The sequence below is a fragment of the Mya arenaria genome, chromosome 12 (assembly GCF_026914265.1).
Source record: "Mya arenaria isolate MELC-2E11 chromosome 12, ASM2691426v1".
Taxonomy (NCBI): Eukaryota; Metazoa; Mollusca; class Bivalvia; order Myida; family Myidae; genus Mya; species Mya arenaria.
Window position 1 is genome coordinate 56,477,725 of NC_069133.1, and position 20,667 is coordinate 56,498,391.

Here is a 20,667-nt window from a genome sequence, read left to right on the forward strand (position 1 = left end):
TACATTTGATAGTGAAAAGGAGTTTCAAAGTATGAAAGTGATGTCTTTGATAGCTTGTAGGTATGAGTGACACAAGCACAAAAAAAATCAGACTAGCCAAAAATAACAAAGAAATAACAAAGTCCAAAAATACTAAAATATCCCCACCCTCCCCTAGCCCGCTTCCAAATGGCATTATGTGTGACTTAAGAATCCGTTTGATATATTAAAGTGCATTATCCATTTATTGTCTGTGAAAAAATAAATATAAATCCAACAAAAATTTAAGAAGCTATGTCCAATTCAACCCAAATCTATCAAATTTCATGTTGTTTTATCCCCCAAAACAGGTGAGTCTCAGCAGCTTTAAGGAACAAGGTGAAGAAGGGTATTAAATGAACAAGTTCCCCAAGTTTAAAGTGATAGCTTTGATAGTTTTAATGTAAGTGGCCTAAACGCAAAACTTAACCAACGCCTCCTCCTCCTCCTCCGACGACGACGACGACAATGAAGTGACGACAAAACCTCGTCATTTTTGCAAAAATCATACGAGCTAATTATACCAAACTGTGCGTACAATTAAAATCATGGTCCGTAATGTCTCCAAATATAAAACATTATAACGTTTATACAAACTGTAAGTAAAATTATAAATCATGTTCCGTAATGTATGGTTCTTAATGTTCATTACCCCATGCTGTAAGGGGCGGGCGCTTTGGGGGTGAACCCCACACTAAGCACACAAATTAGACATAATTACAATGAGAAATGTCAAATCAAAACAAACTCTTATCAATATTATCCTTTCTTTATTTATAACTTTTATATTTTATTATATCAAAAATATATCACATCAAAACTAATACTTCTATCACATTTCAATTAAAGAGAATTCTTATAGCCATAAACAGCCTAATATATACGAATATATATGTGAGGTATTGCAACGAGTGGCATTTTGAGTAAAACATATTATAGTTAATATATATAATAAGTGTATTTCAATAACCGTATACTGGATAGTCTTCGTTTTGAGAAGGGGTTGAAAAGTCTTGGGGTTGAAAAGTCCCTATACCGGTTTAACTATTAATTGACATGAGGCGCATAAAAGTTTCAATTCATATGTGTGTACAGTAAATGGTCGGATATCAGTCGTCTTATCAGCTTAACTCTAAAAAATCCGATCAATGTAAATGAGATCTTCCTGGTACGATACGATCTTCTGGCATCATACGCTTGAACCTTGCCATTCCAGAAAATGTTCTTTCTTGAGATCGTGACAACCATTTACACTGTGTAACAGGCTTACGCAGACAGTGTGGGGCTGTCATACCATTGATAGCTTCAAGAAAGAGGTCCCGACAGCCGCCCTGCGATAGCCACAACTGGCGATTTTACATCAATCATGCGCCAGTATGATGGTACGCCAGCTGATAGCTGATCATGGCGTTGTGTGATATTTCTGCTAATTATTCTTATTTCGGTAAGTCCAGTATCCGTTATCTGAGTATAAAATATATCACTATTAGAAAAAAGTTTTATTTTCTGGAATATTCTCCAACATACGATTATCGGAAATCTTCATTCTATAAATCCCGAATTATATTTATTCTGTAACTGTATGTACCGCACGAGTTGTTTCCACAGGAAGTACAACACAGCTGAGCGGAAATGCATTAGTTACATCCCTTTGCGGAAGTAAGCTTCTCGTGACATCACATGATCAATAGTTCACAAAATGGCCGTGAACATCAAAATACAGGGTGCAACGAACGGTTTGAACGCCGGTGCGGCGTTGATGGAGCACAAATTAGCGATTACTCGCGACTACATCTCACAGCCGCGTCTCAGTGAGTAGTTTGGCTTTTTTTTCTGAATACGTCCATTTTTGGCTCTGCTGAAGAGTGACAGTTCTGCTGAATTTTTTATGTGCATACATTTTCTTGACCGGCTTTCCAATAAGTGAAGAATATCAAGTTTTATGATGTAAACAACAGCAAGTAAACCTGTGAGGAAATGTTCTCTTAGGTCACTGTCATGTATTTGTATTATAAATAGAACATTTGATTTTAAGATTCATCAACAGTTTGAGTTAATTTATTTCAGCATACAAAACAGTGTCTGGTGTCAATGGTCCACTGGTCATTTTGGATGATGTCAAGGTAAATACAAGCGAAACACTACTCCTCATTAATATTTGTATTATGGATACTGAATGCCAGAACATCATATCTAAGTTATAAGTTAACTAAATTCATTCATTTGCCAGTTTTATGGTGGTCAAAAGGTTATGTTCAATTAAAACTAACATGTTTTAAAATTTGAAATTATATGACCTATATTAAAATATGTTTATTTAACAACAAACTGAACAAGTTATTTAAATTTATAAGGTACTGTAAAATACTGAGAACAAAATTTGGAGATCATGGCATGCATGCAGTGGCTTTTTACGTCTCATATACAAACCAAAATCATAAAAATATTAATAGTAGATGTTAAAGAACATGTTTTTGGACATTTTAAACTTGAGAATCAATTTGTCAAGGTCATTGCTTCTTTTTTTTCAGTTTCCTAAGTTTTCCGAAATTGTGAACCTTACATTGGCTGATGGCACAATTAGAAGTGGACAGGTGCTTGAAGTCAGCGGGTCAAAGGCTGTCGTACAGGTATATTCTAACATGTTCTAATTTACTATATCAAGTTACCTTTAAGCCTAAGTTGATAGTGATCGATTATAGTGATCGATTATAGTGATCGATTTTAATTTTAAATAAGCATCATTGTTGTAAGCAAGACAACATCAGTCTTTTGAATCAACAAGTCAGAGTTCAAACATTACTACTTGGACAAGAAAATTTTAACAAGCCCCAACTTGTTAAAATTCAGAGTTTGAGCAAATCCAAAAATACTGCTTTTTTGTTTTTATTCAAATTTTATATGTCTGCTACAAAATAACTTGTATACCTTTAGCTGTAATTTTCCCCAGGTGTTTGAAGGGACAGCAGGTATTGATGCCAAGCACACCACATGTGAGTTCACCGGAGACATTCTTAGAGTGCCTGTGTCGGAGGACATGTTGGGTAAGATTAACGAGTGTCCTGTTAAAGAAACACACTCACAGACAAATCCAAGCCTAAAATCAATTATGTTATCATTATTAGTAGCATGATGTTAATATTTTTCACACTTTATTTTGTTTAAGTCTGACCATGTAAAACATTCATGGGGTCCTTTTATTTACTCAATAATAGTGTTGAAATTCACATGTATTTTGACATATTATCATATGTGATGGTTAAACACATTTTAATCAAGTCGTATGTTTACAACTAAGGTAGGTCAAGACATGTTTGAATATAGCATAACAGCAGAGAGTCATACAATTAAATTGTTAATTAGGTAAAATATTAAAATGGCTATGTTTGACCATTGGTTTTCAGTGTTTATGTTGTTACTTTGTCAAGCAAAAAGGGTTTTGAATGCTTTTTTTTGATACGTAAAAGCAATGTCTCTAGCGTGCAAGACTCCCGACCATAAGTTCAAGGCACATAGATCTAGTGTAGTTGGTTGTGTGTGTGCTGTAACTTTGTCATACATGGAGGGATTTTAGAATTACTTGTAACATCAATTTAGTACAAAAAAGAATGTGTCACATGCAAGATGTACATCCCTTCCTCTTACTTCGTCTCTCCCCCACGTTTGATGTAATTAGGTCTGGCATATGCTTATAGTTTACGTTAGCTCTTCCTAAATTTAGACATGTTAGTAATTGCATAATCAGTTAAACTTAATGGCACTTCAGGGGCATTCATCACCTACTATGACAGCTCATGTTTTTACTTCCTCGCCCCTGAATTCTGTAATGAAGAAAATTATTTTCAGACAACCGGAGAGATTAAAATAAATTTGGGTTAATCATTATTGAATGCTGTAGTCAGTCTTTGACAGTCAATTTAAGTACTTATAATATTAATTTAGGTCTAACTTAACTTTTCTGACCGAGGCAAAAAATGATGTACTGTGCTTCACTATTACAAGAATTAAGACAATGTGATCATAGAAGAAGTAAGGCGTCATAATGCTTTATATATTTATCTTGCTAATAGGTCTGATTTTAATCTTTCATTCAGGACGTGTGTTCAATGGATCTGGGAAAGGCATTGACAAGGGACCACCAGTTCTAGCAGAGGATTATCTTGATATCCAAGGTCAGTAAGACTAGTTCTATTGGCAAGACAAGTTTTGCAGAGGATTATCTTGATATCCAGGGTCAATCAGACTAGTTCCGGCAGAGGATTATCTTGATATCCAGGGTCAATCAGACTAGTTCTGGCAGAGGATTATCTTGATATCCAGGGTCAATCAGACTAGTTCTGGCAGAGGATTATCTTGATATCCAAGGTCAATCAGACTAGTTATGGCAGAGGATTATCTTGATATCCAGGGTCAATCAGACTAGTTCTGGCAGAGGATTATCTTAATTATCTTGAATTCCAAGGTCAATAAGACTAGTTCTGAAAAATCAAATAACCTCCTTTTAAAACCAATCCATGATCTTTTCATCTCAAAAAATTACTCTGATGTGCCAAAGATTGTAGGGATGACTTCAGAACTTTTAGCAATTAACATCAGAAAATGGCTTTTGTTTTCGAATTTGCAAATAACAACAGTCAATTTTTCAAGCATTATAATTATATATCATGTTCTTGTGTACACTATGTGTGAAAAAAGATGGTAAAATATACATGTTTGATTTATAATAACATAATAATGCCAGCATTTCTAGATGTGTATCAATTTGTCCTCCAGGTCAGCCAATCAACCCGTGGTCTCGTATCTACCCAGAGGAGATGGTGCAGACAGGTATCTCCGCCATCGACACCATGAACAGTATCGCCAGAGGACAAAAAATTCCCATCTTCTCTGCAGCTGGTCTCCCACATAATGAAGTAATATGCTTTTCTGTTTGTTTGATGATTAACTAATATCTTTATAACGTCTGTTACTGTTCTAGATAATCAGATTCAATTTTGAAGTCTGTTTTGCATTGATTGAACAATTAATAGAATTTTTTGTGATGAAATGTTATATGGAAGATTTTAAGAGTTTATTATGAAATGTGGGTTTCATAATTCTATACGGTATATTTCCTGCAAAGGATTTTTAAAGGATTAAGAGGAATAATTTTTTTTATTTGTAAAGACATTTATAATAAAACCATGTCGGAACTCGTGGGCCATGACCATTGAAATAACCTCTTCAAGCATTTTTTTTACCCTTATTTTCAGATTGCTGCCCAGATCTGCAGACAGGGTGGTCTTGTTAAGCTGCCAGGAAAGAGTGTCATGGATGACCATGAGGACAACTTTGCCATCGTGTTTGCTGCTATGGGCGTATGTATAATTCTTGATAAACTATTACAGTAATGATTAATGATGGTAATATATCGTTTACTGATTGCTGAAAGGGCCAGTTGTCAATAAAGTAAGATTCCCTTTGGGAAATCAGTCAATGATATGTGTACGGTACATTTAGAATATAGTGTGAACAAAATTTACCATAGATGATTTCTCTTCATGATACGCTTTCCGGTGGTTTATGGAGATATATCAGTGAAAATACCAATTTCATAAATTCCAGTTTGATATTCTAAACTATTTTGAAAATTTTGCTGTCTCTCGCATCAAAGTCAAAAATCAGAACACACAGGGCTGGGACCCAATTTCCAAGATGACGTTACATATTCATACAATTCAGCTTGCTTTTAAAACGTGAATACACTGCGATCAATGAAATAGAGTTATCCTCTTAGTTTTTCCTATGTAGGAATGAACAAGTAGAAAAAATATTGTTTCATTTTTCCCCACAGGCTAACATGGAGACTGCTAGATTCTTCAAACAGGACTTTGAGGAGAATGGCTCTATGGAAAACGTGTGTCTCTTCCTGAACCTGGCCAACGACCCGACGTAAGTGAAGATAAAGGAATTTTTCCGATTAACTTTTAGACAAATGATTCTTCAAAGCCTTCTAATTGTATTACTGAAACCTTCATTTGACGCTGTCTGTGAGGTGTGTGTCAACTTTCCTTTGCAGTATTGAGCGTATCATTACTCCCCGTATTGCGCTCACCACGGCGGAATTCTTGGCCTACCAGTGTGAGAAGCACGTGCTCGTTATCCTGACAGACATGAGCTCCTATGCTGAAGCTTTGAGAGAGGTGATCAATTGGGTTAAAACTAGATCATTGAAGTCACTGTCATGAACTTGCTACTATTAAGCTTAAATGAAGGGGTGGGAGGCAAATAGTTCTATATGGCATTGTATATCAGACAAACTATAATCCCTTTTGATTGAATTCAATGACAGCTGACAGGGTTGTCAATAACAACCGGCCACCGGCCGAAATGGACGGTTCAAATGGAGTTTGGGCCAGTTCCAATTCAGAAGAAAAAAAATTGATCGCGAGTCTTTTGGTAATAAATGTTCCTTACCGCTAAAAACGGCCCTTTTCGCCTATAACAGCTCTTTTCGATATTTAGAGCATCGCATTGACTGGTTTAAAATTTTCCGATAATCTTAATAATTATCTTACGATTCGGCGTATTTGTAGACGCAGTAGACGATTTTTTGTTTATCCAACATTGCCGACATTTTGACACAATTCTGAATCATGACCTGTGACGTCAGGCGCGTGATCAATAAAATATAGTTGTATTATTGATAGTTAATTATAACTTGCAGCATTGTGTTTCCTCGAGGAACATGAGACAGAAATGCTCACAAACACAGTCAACGTTGTACGCATCTTTGATACCAATGATTTCGCGATTTTCCAAAATTCTTAAAATAGTAACATAGTGTTATGTTTTTTTGAGTGCATTGTATTTATCGATGTTTACACTTCATGGAAATTAATTTATAGCAAATAAACAAGCAACAGATATGAAAATAAATGAACCTACATTACGAGTACGTAGAATAACGTATCTATGAAGCTATCGATGAAGCGTGGATAGATAAGTAAAATTGCGTATCTGTGAAGTAAAGGGTTAATTAAAACTCCCAAAATGCCACAGAATGCAGGAAATGAAGCGCTGAATTTCCAAATATTCCGGGGGGGGGGGGGGGTGCATGCCCACGGATCCCCCTAGCTGGCCGCCTACTTTTCTGTTTCAGTCGGTTCAACAAAAACTTATTGACAACCCTGAGCTGATAGGAATTCATTTTATCTTTTTCTCTGGTAAAATCAGTTCTGAAGTTTAATATGAGAGACTATGTATATGTATTAAACAATTAATGCAAAGGAAGTTACAGCATCTTTGAAGATATGGACTATAAGAGAAATTTACTTCAGTTAACTGCATTGTATCAAACCAAACCAACCAGTTCTGTGGATGAGAAGTGATATTACATATAACTCCACGCCCATAATCTTGTGTGTGCGTTTAGTAAAGGAGAATTCAAATAAAAAACGGAAGTAAGCAAATGTTCAAGCAAGTCCTTACCTAACACATCATCCTTGATGTATTCACAGGTGTCCGCTGCTAGAGAAGAAGTGCCCGGACGTCGTGGTTTCCCTGGTTACATGTACACTGACTTGGCCACCATTTACGAGCGTGCTGGCAGAGTAGAGGGCAGGAACGGCTCAATTACCCAGATTCCCATTCTAACTATGCCAAACGATGGTAGGTGGAGAAGAATTTGACTTCTAGCTTTCTCAGTTAGACTGAGTGTTATATACAAAACTGAAGACTTCAATATTTGCACAGAAAAGGGTGAACCAAAGGATTTTAATACAACAATATAGGGGTAATAAAGTGCAAATATCTAGCTCTAGCAAATCATATTGTGAAGATATTACGTTTTGAGATGTTCATGCATTATTTTGTTTTAATTTCTTCTATTTCATGCCTGTATTTATTGCATACAAGGTATGCATGCTTTGAATTAATGCTAAAAAGTAACATGCAAGTTTTTGATATCTTTTAGACATCACCCATCCTATCCCTGATTTGACTGGTTACATCACTGAGGGACAGATCTATGTGGACCGACAGCTACACAACAGACAGGTATCATATTAAAGCTCATTCTGGTATATCATAGCTCTCATTTATGATGGGAGAAACACATGGATAAATATGTCACATAATGTAATAAAGTTAATTTATTTGTTCATTCATTTTCAATTTGGAGTAATGATCATTTCAAAAACCTTTGTCAGCTGATTTATCAGAGGATTTATTTCAGATCAAGTCCATACACTGTTTTTAGTTCTAAATTAATATCAATCATTTCCACAGTATCTATCATTTCCACAGTATCTATCATTTCCACAGTTAGACCTACTGCAAATGAAACATTAATGCTCCAGACTGGTTGCACATTTCTCACATCATATTTCCCGTGTATTTCAGATCTACCCACCAATCAATGTATTGCCATCCCTGTCCCGATTAATGAAATCTGCTATCGGAGAGGGCATGACGCGAGAAGATCACGCAGATGTCTCAAACCAACTGGTAGGTTTTTGAATTATTGCAAAATTTAAGTGTTTAACAATGTACTTAATTGGTGAGCTCTGTGTTAGCTTGTACATGGAGTATATCAACTATCAATAGACTTGAGCCTTGTCTTCACCTCAGTGTTTTAAATATAAAGCTGGAATTTAATTACTGCTGTTATTACCAATTAAAAGAATTGATTCCAACGTTATATTTGAATGATTGGGGTATTATATTTCCTGCAGTATTAATACTATTGCATCTATTCATAAATTCAAGTTATGAAAGCTGTTTGAGGTGGAAGAGAATTTACTCCTTGTCAATGTTTTATGACAATGATAAAATTAATGTAATCTTGGATTTGAATGAAAAATTAAGTTATCTTTTTCCAACCCACAGTATGCATGCTACGCCATTGGTAAGGATGTGCAGGCCATGAAGGCCGTAGTCGGTGAAGAGGCTCTTACACCAGAGGATTTATTGTACCTGGAATTCTTAGGAAAGTTCGAGAAAAACTTCATATCACAAGGTGGGTTTTGCTTGATTTGTCATTCGATATAAATTGGATATTAAGTAAAAAAATTAGGAATAGTGCCTCTACAATTTGTTTGATACATCGCATGGCCTATGGTTATAACCTTGAGATTGTCAAGTTTTTCATTTGTTTGTGCTTGTTTTCAGACCTCTTTCAATTTGCTCAAATCTGTCTGCTTTGAAAGGAAAACAATATTAAAAACCGTTGTTCAATATTTCTGCTACTTGTTTTTTTACTACATAAATACATAATGTAATGTTAGCAATACACAATGTACTATATTTGGAGGCACTTTTTCAAGACAAAACCAACCTTTAAATGTATTCACTATTGGGCCTATTGTTCAGAAGTTTGTAAAAGTTAACAACTTGATAAACGACTTTGTTGTTAACTTTTAAAAGTGAAAAAAATGATGAAGTATTCACATATTTAAATCTTAACAAGAATAGCTGAAACAGTTGTCTCAGATCTTGTAAGAAATAATGTTGACCTCAAGTGTATCCATTAACTTCCACAGAAGTCGAGATTTGATAGTTAACAACGATGACATTAACAAAATTGTTGAACCATGTTCTGAACAATCTGCCTACAGTTAGAGATCTTTTTTCACAAACCCCAACTATAATATTGTATTTTTTTCATTCCAGGCCATTATGAGAACCGAACAATCTTTGAATCTCTGGACATTGGATGGCAGTTGCTGCGTATCTTCCCCAAGGAGATGTTGAAAAGAATTCCAGCAGGGACGCTCACCAAATATTACCCAAGAGACGCACAAAAGGGGGCTGGCACATCGCAACAGAAGTCGGCAGAGCACAGCACACAGTTATAATAGAGACAAACATCAGCAATATCTAGGAAATCTTGTTGTTAATAGGACTTAATATATATATGCATCCTTGAGTTGATGCTTTGGGATTTTCATCAGACGTGACCAATTCAAAAATCATATTATACAATTGGAGAATAATTAGTAATTGTAGTTCTGTGATGTATCGTGAAAGACACAGTTTAACCAGATGTAATTTTTTTTTTTAGCATTAATACTGAAAATTAAAGACAATTTGTAATAAGTCACCATGTTGGTATCATGGATGCTTTAACTTAGATGTAAGTTCAGTATTTTCTGTAAAGGGAATCATTTTCAAACATTTGTGTAACAAGTGTGTCCTAAGAGCATGGTTTATTGCTTGGGCCAGAGTAACATTCCATTCTCTAAATACATTGCAGTTATCAACTGACACGGTATTTATTTCTTTGCTGATAAAACTTGGGGTACAAATCACAAACTCCATGTTCTGTAGGAGGTCAAGTTGTACTTTATATTTCATTAGGAATAATGTGAACTATAAAGCTTCACAATTTGCAAGGCATATTCCATTTAAACTTTAAACCTACTTCAGGAAGGCAAAATAAAGAAATTCTATAGGTTCCTGTTCGTTTTTTGGTGGCCGGTCCAGTTTTATGGGCCTTCCTGGGGTTGGTAAAGTATTAAGAAAATAGCCCTATGCAATGTGCTTAACATTGACTTGGTTCATCAACAATCAGTGTGATTTGCACATCAAAATTTGTGAATGTCTCAAGTATATTAAGCTAATCCAACCTTTATTAAATGGGTATTCTTGCAACAACATATTATAGATATACTCTCGGCTTGAAATTGACATCAGAAAAAAAGTTCAAAAAATTGTTACTGGGTATTATACGCAGGCATTTTTTTGCATCAAAATCTGAGGGAAAAAAGTGCGTCTAATACCCAGTCATTTACGGTATATACTTTATGATTTGCTCATTGCATTTTTAATGAGGCCATAACTTACATACTACACATTCAGTGTTAAAGAAATTCAGTTCCATGACAACCGTCATAGACAATACAAATGTTCCCCTGTATTCTGCATTGTAAATACCCAGAGCTAGTCAGATGTTGTGTGTACTTGCTAGTGGACAGCAGTGTCTTTCCTTGTCATTATTAGTACATGTAGTTCGGGAATGACATGCAAGCAAAAATATATTTATATGCAGAAGAAAATGAACTGAAAAGAACTATCTACCAATGTGCTTATAAAATCCTTATTACACACTGTTCCTCAGAGAGGAGTTGCTCTTAAATATTGAAACCTTTATTGATCACGTGATCACTATGACCATTGATTGTTCTAAAAGTAGTTCCATGTCTGGGGAGGACATGTCAGTATGTTTCATATCATATCGTACATGTGCTATGATGTGTATGTCTGTATTTTACAGAGTATCAATGTTTAAACATGTATAAATATGTAAACCAGGAGTGTTGTTCTTTCAAAGGGTACATTTATATTATTTATGTGATGTGGGGGGGGGGGGACATTTCTACCCTTTCTTTCATTTGTGCATGATTTAAATAAAAACGTTGTTTTAACAAAGATCTGCCATGAAGTATTCTGGTGCCATAATTACCACCATTTGAAATGTATATTCTATTCAATATAAAATCAAGTTTTAAAATATTATATAATGTATAAGCGTATGACTTAACTATCTTAATAATAATGATTTCATTCTACATGCAAAATGTCTGAAGGATAGGGCTATGTATTTAAGTAGTTTCAGATATTTCCTTTAGTATTGTACTTTAATCAGATGTACAGCTTGTTTGATTTTTTTGTGTTCTCTCTGTGGAGAACTATGGAGAACTACGAGTATAGTTATGTAATAAAGATTGTTCATTTATTTACTTGTGTGATTGGCGACTATTTGTCAAAATGTTGCAGCCGAGTTGTGTATAATTGTGTAGACACTTTTTCGTAAATGTACTAACCAAGAACAATGATTTCATGTCACAATTTCAATTGTTGTCAGATAGCCTAGGTGCGGTAGTTTCCAGGTATTATCATCATTATGGTGTGGAGATAGGACTGGTAGCATTATGAAAATAAACTTTTAAGGCTAGGGAATGCCAATCACTGCTGTCAATAAACATTTTCAATCAAAATGAGACTTTGGATGCTTCAGAAGAATTGCTCTGATTGGTTTACAGACGAGTAGGTCACCTGAATCATATCTTATAAAATAATAAAAAAAATCAACTAATCACGGCCATTCAGGAAAAATTCAAATTGACCAATCAAAATAGGCCAGAAAGTCATGTATCATTGCTTGTTTGCAAGAAAGTGGTAAAATTTCAAACTGCCATTATTTGATGTTGTGTCAATTAATTGTCCTACTGTTCTTAGCAAGTCAGCAAATCTACATTCTAGTTGTCAACAATGTTTGTAGATATAGACTCATATAGTTTAGTATAAATTGTTGGTCTCACGAGTCATTTCTGTGATATAAATCATGTAATACAAGAGTGTAATTATAAATTGTAAAAAAATATATAAATCAATATTGCAAGTTGAAAGGCTTTGTAAATATATGCAAGTAACTACTGGTAGTACATACTAGTACATAATTTAAACAAAATAATTAGAATTATAAAAAAAATAATTCTTATCTGAAATGAGACTCTGCAGATATCTCGTTTTAAATGTTCTGGGTTTTTTTTCAAACAATCCATAAGAAGTCCCAAATCAAACTGAAATATTTATTTGTAAATGTGTTAACAAGACACATTGTGTAAACGTGAACCTGTATTGTATATTTAGATAGAATGATTTATAATGCTATGTAAAAACTGGAAGTAAAATCATTAAAACAATACAAAGAATGTTTTGTCCTTCCTAATGGATGAGGGGTTTTGGAAGAAATGAGCACTGTTCTAGTTTAATTATCAATATTATCTCATAAAAGCTTGTGCCATTATATAAAAAAATAAAATAATTATGGGTCAGCCAATACTTCCTTGCTCGTGTTTTCGGGAAACTTGGTACACTTGGTCACCAATTACATGTGCTCATCATTGTACACGTAGAAGGAGTCTCTTCGTAACAAGAGAAAGACAGGCATTAACATAAACTAGAACTCTGCAGATTTGGATGTTTTGCAGGTTCAGTGTGTGTATACCACGTGATAAATTACGTCATATATGCTACGTCGGAAGGCAACATTTTGCCTAAAATGAAGACTTAAATCAAAGATAACTTTTCTTTTACAACACCATTTGAAATGAAACATAGGGCAGTCTATGCTGCTTAAAGAGCCCCGCATTTGTTTTTTACCGACATTTGATAAAGTCATTAGTTTCATCAAACACTTTGACAAACCTGTTTCCAAAATCATGTTTTGACAGTGCTCCGTCAGACGGCCGTATTGTGAAAAGGTTTGTCGAAGTGTTTAAAGAAATTAAACTCCCAATCAAACTCTGGTGAAAGACCGTAGGCAGGGCTCCGTAAGCGGCGTAGACTGCACTTTGTTTCATTTAAAATGGTGATGAAATAGTGAAGTTATCTATGTTTAAAGTTTTTTTTCAAATCAAAATATTGCCTTCCGACGTAGCATTTATGACGCAATTTATCACGTGGTATACACACACTGAGGTTTGGAGGGCAAAAGAAGCAAATGAGTCACACAATCAATCTTCAGAGATAATTATATTTACGAACATTTTCACCAAGTTTCATTATGATTGGGAAAAACATACAGAAGTTATTGTCTGCACAAGATATAAGCCTGTATATTGATGTAAAAGGGGCATAACTCTTAAGATTTTTTTAAAATGATTATACTGTTATAATTCGCAGTTACTGATGCATTTCACCCTCAACTGACTGAGACATTATGGCCATAAAGATTGTCAATGAGTTATATCATGATTGTAAAATATATACAGTAAAACTGCGATCGCTCGAGGATGCCGGGGTCCGAGCTGAAACCGAGTTTCAATTTTCCAGTCTGTTATGAAATATCTTTCAGTGTATTTTTGTATATGTTTTTACAAATGTTCAAAGTCTGTTGTATACTAAATGCAAAAGAAAAAAACAATTATAAATTTATAAATAGTTATGTTTATTTTTTCAAAAAGCACATTTTCTAAACAAGCAACATTTAAATATGACAGTACAGTACATATTAATAATATGGCATAAGCCAGATTTATGTTTCTCAAAATCAGGGATTGTCTGTCTCGTAAAACTGTTCAAACTCAAAATTATCTTCTCAAATGCCCTTATCAACTAATAGCGGCCATGCATAAACAGTGACACCTTATGAAATTTCCTTTCAACAGTTATTGCAATTTTTACAACTTGACAAATTTTAACACCTTTGTTTGTTTATTTTGGAAATCACATTCAGGAAAAAGTGTGAAATTATACCTCGAGGGAGCCATGAGGATTTGTGCATGATTTGTGTATTTGGGACCGGCTATCGTGCTCCAATCCTCCACTTATTAGGTTTCGAAGCAGCGTCAGTAGATTTTATATGAAAATAGAAGGAAAAATGTTTGGGACCCCGAGGGACCGTCGATTCTCGACCAACTGCCTGTTCGAACGACCACAGTTATACTGTATTTAAGTTATTGTCTGCAAAAGGTTTTGCTGACTTTGCCAACAGACACTGGAAGTAATACCTATATGTTGTGTATAGATTGTATAGATTATTTTTGTTTTCAAGACCCTGATACAAAACAACACCAGTATTCAAGGTTCAACCAGTTTATTCATGTCTTAGCCACCTCTTGCTTTATTTTCTCAACCACAGCAGCGAGTTTAACACCCGGGATTACAAGCACAGTCCTGAAGGGCTCCATGTCCTTCTCTGCGCTCCACTCCTGAACAACCCCATCCCTCTGGTCCGCCACTGAGTAGCGGAAACTGATCTCGCTCACCTGAAAATTAAATACTATGTACAGTCAGATCAATAAACAGAAGTAGCAATAACGTATTCTTTTGAAAATTTGAAAAAATAGAAACTTTAAACGACAATTGTTTTGATAAACAGTTAAGCCAGAGAGCTGTATGCTTTTATTTTTTAAATTTGGCATTAATCTTCCACAAAACCTCCCCTAAACACCTCACCTCTTGAAACAGCTCCTCCTCGCTATTTGAGTAGATCATCTCTCGTACGTTGTGGGCGGTCTTCATCTCGTACGTCTTGCAGATCATCACATAGTACGAGAAACTGTACTTCATCTTCTTGTCACACGCTTTCTGCATCTCCTTCCTGGAAAATACAGTATCATTCAACTCTGACTTTGCCTGCATTTTGTTTTTGTTTTCACTTAATCAGATTACAAACACCTTCAGTAATTGCCTTCTTTGCTTAACAAAGGAATACATTGAATCTTGGTTCACCTGCATTTGTTTGTCCATGATTATGATGATGACAAGGCATAGGCAAATAACAAATTAATTTAAATCATTGAAAAATCACACAACCAAGTAACCATGTTTTCTTTCAGTATGAAATACAATGACAATTGAGGTTTTGCAATCTTGGCTGTATTAAGAACAACTATATGCTTACCAGTGACAATTGTAAATAAAAACTTCATTGAAACATATTAATTTGTTGATACATTTATTCTGTTATTAAGGAGTAGTTAAGATCAATACAATGCTTAACTGGATGTCTTGCCTAACAGACAGGACAGCAGTACATGTAATATAAATATCGACTCACATGAGTGACTCAAACAGCGGCACAGTGAGTGTGGGAGGCAGGTTAAGAAACCGTTCGCTGATCAGGTACCCCACTTGGTGATCAGGGTCACTAAGAAGCTTATCAAGCCTGTCGGCATCTTTCGCCGCACACTGACGACACTTTTCCAGAACCATGGATTTGAACTCCTTCACACACTCCAGCTCCTACAGAATAATGCAGTTTTCTGTAGGATAATTGGACAATTTCATAGTTAAATGAATCAAAGTGGACAACCATAAGTTAATGAATCGAAAATAATCAAAAGTTGGTTTCAATACTTAATATTGGTATGAAAATATAATTAAGGTTTATTTCAACAACTTCTATGTCATATATATACTCCTAAAAATAAGTTAAGGAACAAATAGAAAAACTAATACATCTTAATTGGTATATATGAGTATTCTAAAAGCATTGGCAAACCATCATATTAAATCAAATAAAAATTAAGCCCATCGACTAAATGATTCATCCTTGTTGATATAGTCAATTTGTGTCTTGGAATAAAACCACCGAAAAACTATATAAAGATATAAAGACAATATGTGAATATGACTCAAGGTGAGCAAGTGCACAGCCATTCAGTGCACTGTGTATCCTAACATGTGCCGGAACATGCTGCAGTCATTAAAGTATGCAAGACACTTTGCATTTGATCCTCCTAGGCTTTTCAAATAACTTTTAAGCTAGATTTGCCCTATTTGGCTGAGCTTTTTTAGCCAACAAAGCAACGTATAAGCAGCTGCAACATGTAAATGGAAGAAGAGCGCATTTCCAGCCTTGATTTCAAAATGTTAAAATGAACTTGAACTATACACATTTAATGCAATGTATTTGAATGATTAAAAGGGTCCTTTAATTGACAAAATGTGGTCTTAATATTATTTTGAAAAGTATGTTTCAAAAATGGCCCAACATATAACAAAATAAAAAATGTGGACAATGACAGTGAAGTATCAAAATGTTTTATGGAAATAAACATAGTAGACTCCAACCTTTCTCTCTGTCAGATTGATAACAGTGGTAAGTGCCAGCACCGAGTCATCACAGTCATCATCATCATCATCATCGTCATCTACTTCAGAGTTGTAGGGTTGCTGAAAAGTGCCAACATCATGAGTTTGATAGCCATTTTAGAGAGGTTACAAAACTCTGTTGTATTTGTATATGTACCTGCCTTAACCAGTAGAATGTTTAGCTGTCCTTGCAATTTAAAGTTACAGCTTGTTTAGTAACATGTACAAGTCAATGATGCAGGCGCTTAAAAGTTGTTTGCGAAATCTTTGCACATGTGTCAGTAGTCCAACTAGTTCAAACATAAAATGCTACCAGTCTCACCTTGCAGGAGCCTATTTATAACAGTATGACATAGTTCACAAATTTTAAATGTGGCCTGAATCCTTTTAACTTGTCAAATGTACACATAATTTAATTTCATTGGATAATAAAGCACTCAAAAAGTAGTTCGCAAGTTCACATTCTCATAGAAGTAGCGTAGCATTTGCAGCTGTCCACCATCTGAATATTTCTGACATGTCAACACAAATACAAACAGAAGTGCATTTGTTCATGGGCTATGGCAGTCTGTAGAACATTGCCAGCACTTAACTTATTATTATGACCCCCACAAATGATCAGATATAAAATGATACAGCATCTGGCTTCAAATAAAACAGTTAAAAAAGCTGTTTAATATGAAGTTTAGAGGCCAACATACATTACAGTTAAGGATACAAAATAGACTGGTGATAGTAGGTGTACATCTTACCTTTATAACACTTCCGATGTAGTTCTGTGAGATAATGGTGTCAGTCAATTGCGACATATTCACATTTGCCTTCAAAAACACCTGAAAAAGAGCAAGAAAATAAACATGATTTCCTTCTTGTAAAAATAATATCAAATTAAAGCATAGATTATCTTTACCTTCAATACTTTGTATTTGTTACTTTGATATTAATAGGCAATGTCTTTACTATTATCTCAACATTTATTCCCTTGTTTGAACTCTATAGACCTTTAATTTAAGTCCAAAATAGAAAAAAAGATCAACATCTTTATTTCAAATTATTAACAACAACACTTCTTCCGAATATTTTCTACAAATCCAAAAAACAAAAGTTGGGATAGTTATCATTGGATTAAACTTAACAAATCTAAGTCACCTTAGTCACTTTCATAGTTTATATCAGGTTATAAGATCATTTCGGTGTGTGTGTGTTGTTTTTTAAAGTTTCATTATTATTTTTGATAACAATAAATCGTTCAAATTTTTTATGTACCTTCAACTTCCAAAGCTATTGCTTTAAGTTTTGAGGATCTTTTTTTCGCTATACTTTTTTTTGGTCTTTGCCAATTTTTTGTAAGCTTTAAAATGCGCTACTTAATTATTTGAAAGATACTTAGATTTTTGGCTAGGTTTTACATTTGTGACATGACTGATTTGTAAAAATCGCTAAAATAAAACCCTTTGCGAAATTTAAATAATCTTTACTGTAACAGTATTGCTAATGCCTAAACTAAAATTGAATTAAACTGCTTGAATTAAACTGCTTTTAATAAATGCATAATTATATGTCAAACCTGCTGCAAAAGCGTCCTCATCCCATTGAAATCTGAATCTTCTGGCACCCGAGCTTCAAAATCCAGCTGTACCTCCTGCTAAAACATGATGACACAGGTGTTATTAATTATGTCTCTCTAGTCTAGATAATCTTACATTAAAAAATAAAATAAAATACTTTGGCATATCGTTTGAAATTGTTAATGGGAAACGTAATATTATGTCTAATTATATTGACTAGATTGCTCTTTTGCACGTGTGTCAAGGTCGTTTATTGCAGGAGATTGTTTAAGACCTTTAACTAAAGTTACAAGGTTAGTGACTGTGTATTAGGAACTATTATGTTACTTTCATTTTCTTATGTATTTACACGTGTGACCTCCAGTGAACCCCAGTGCATGTTATGTTTATGGTTACTTGTTTTTTTATTGGCTAATACATGTTGCCACTTAATACTTGGAATACAATTTTGGCGCACAGAGTAATCCCCAAAGCCACAATCTTCAAATGTTTGTATTAGTTATTTCAGGTCCAGTATTTTCTTGATACTGATATATATATTCAACTAAAAAAAGAAACAATACTCAATTAAGAACCCACATCCAATTGCCTTAAAGTTATAACTTAGTAAAAGTGTCACAATTAAAACCATTATACCCAGGTTGATGAGTGATGTAAGTTACAAAAGCAATTCATATGGTAAGCGCAAACCACATAGCTGTCAAAGCTTAAGTAAACCCCCAACCTAGAAAAAAAATTGATTTAGAGATCGTCTGTGGTGTGTTCTAGCGTGTTTTCTACAACAGTTTCAGTCAATTATTTTGACTAAAATTTTCATTAAATTTGTATGATTGTTTCAAATTATGGTGTAATAATTAATATTTACAGTAGTTCAGCTACAGCAAAGCTGTGATGTGATCCTACAATTATTGACCAAAATCACACCCTATTTTGAGGCAGAAAAGCTTATTGACACCTCCAAGACAACTTGTCTCTTAACATGGATTACCCCTTAATGGACACAACTAAAATCTCTGTCACAAACAGTGCAATGAAAATTGTTAGCGATCTTTGACGAGATAACGGGGTTTTTCTGTGACCATTTAGCTTCATATTTGCTATTTTATACACCATATTTCTTTAAGTTTTGAGGCTTTTTTTGGAGGCAAGCTACTAGCACCATGATGTTTACATTTAGACCAGGTAACGAATATTATGTATGCATACATGCCATATTTCTGAGAGGCTTCCCAGGGGATTTGGGTCTGAATTCCAGGGGATTTTGATATTACACCAGGGGATTTTTACGCGGCGAAAATTTGCGCAATATTTGCATTTATAATATAAGAATAAATACAGAAATACACTCAAATTACAATATTTTTTGGACTTAGTCATCATGGTCCTTCATGGAATCTCACACTCATAATATTACTGATGCTTTCCACTGTCAACCTTAAGCAAGTTTTAATTTATTTTATTTTTTTTTTGAATTCCAGGGGATATGGATCCCCCGGTGGAGGACCAGGGGATGGGTCGAAATTTCGGGGGGATTTTTCCCCCGCCGGGGGATATGGCATGTATGATGTATGTGTATATTATATATTAATACCAATTCCTGTGGCTAACATTAGGTCAGAAAAAAACTTATACACAAACCAATGGTTTTACCAATTTATTCACAAAACCATAGTATTTATTTTCATGAAAGTGATCCATTCCATGACAGAACCAGAAAATATGACATTACTCAATTATTGTGCAATAATCATTTTGGTCATATATAACAAAGTTGCTTCAAACGTCAATAAATATTTTCCACTCCTGGCTTAAATTTCGTATGGGTAAAGCGCATCATCTATCATGCAGCATCATTCCCGATTTCTTGACACAAAATGACATTACATCCGAACTAAAATTATCCGAAGCTGATAATGCTTAAAATTGGGCAATAGAAAAGCAAAACTAAAATATAAATAAACCTGATCCATGGCTTCATCTTCACTTTCATCATCATCTTCCTCATCATCTATGTCATTGTTTTCATCGTCAACTTCGTCGGCTTCGTCATCTTCCATTACTTCTTCCACACGTTTCTTTTTAGAAGCGGCCATTTTGAGGGTGCAGACAACAGTGGCCGATACTATTTTCCGGTCTCTCACCGTAGATTCCGGTCCCATCCGGTCTCCTAATTCTCGGTCGCTAGGTATTGCAATACTTATGGCTTCAGGCAGCGGATTGCGTTGCCGATGTTTGGTAAACACACTTGACAATCTCATTTGCTTTTAAAAGATATAAAAATGAAAGTTGTCATTTTCGAATTTAGACGATATTAACATGACAGTTATTAAGCTTTTATGGAGACTGGCTATTTTTAAGACTTTTTTTGGCGATAATGAGAATATTTTGAGCGAAAATAAGCAAAAACATGTCTATTTTTTTTAAATATATACGTATATTGAAAGAGAGTTAAGTTTAAGATTGATAATAAACTAATCGTCTTCCGGGATGGACGTTA

The 20,667-nt window shown here is 34.6% G+C and overlaps 2 protein-coding genes across 3 annotated transcripts; one reads left to right on the plus strand and one right to left on the minus strand.

Moving 5' to 3' along the window:
* The first annotated feature begins 1,671 nt into the window (after positions 1–1,671).
* LOC128211594 (V-type proton ATPase subunit B) lies at positions 1,672–11,734 on the plus strand. The gene is made up of 14 exons (XM_052916574.1): positions 1,672–1,829; positions 2,086–2,141; positions 2,550–2,648; positions 2,969–3,062; positions 4,113–4,190; positions 4,792–4,931; positions 5,271–5,375; positions 5,852–5,949; positions 6,077–6,200; positions 7,518–7,668; positions 7,973–8,055; positions 8,401–8,505; positions 8,887–9,016; positions 9,670–11,734. Exons 1-14 carry the CDS (start codon positions 1,718–1,720, stop codon positions 9,852–9,854), a joined length of 1,560 nt encoding a protein of 519 aa, XP_052772534.1. The 5' UTR covers positions 1,672–1,717; the 3' UTR covers positions 9,855–11,734.
* A 2,848-nt stretch (positions 11,735–14,582) lies between these two features.
* On the minus strand, positions 14,583–20,443 carry LOC128211595 (protein BCCIP homolog). 2 transcript variants are annotated; one of them, XM_052916576.1, is made up of 7 exons: positions 20,132–20,443; positions 18,170–18,244; positions 17,355–17,435; positions 16,582–16,683; positions 15,566–15,750; positions 14,957–15,106; positions 14,583–14,766 (listed from the first exon to the last, which is right to left on the minus strand). In XM_052916576.1, exons 1-7 carry the CDS (start codon positions 20,426–20,428, stop codon positions 14,604–14,606), a joined length of 1,053 nt encoding a protein of 350 aa, XP_052772536.1. In that variant the 5' UTR covers positions 20,429–20,443; the 3' UTR covers positions 14,583–14,603. The 2 variants fall into 2 exon arrangements, with proteins under 2 accessions (XP_052772536.1, XP_052772535.1); XM_052916575.1 differs by having other exon boundaries at positions 18,170–18,247.
* Between the last annotated feature and the right edge of the window lie 224 nt (positions 20,444–20,667).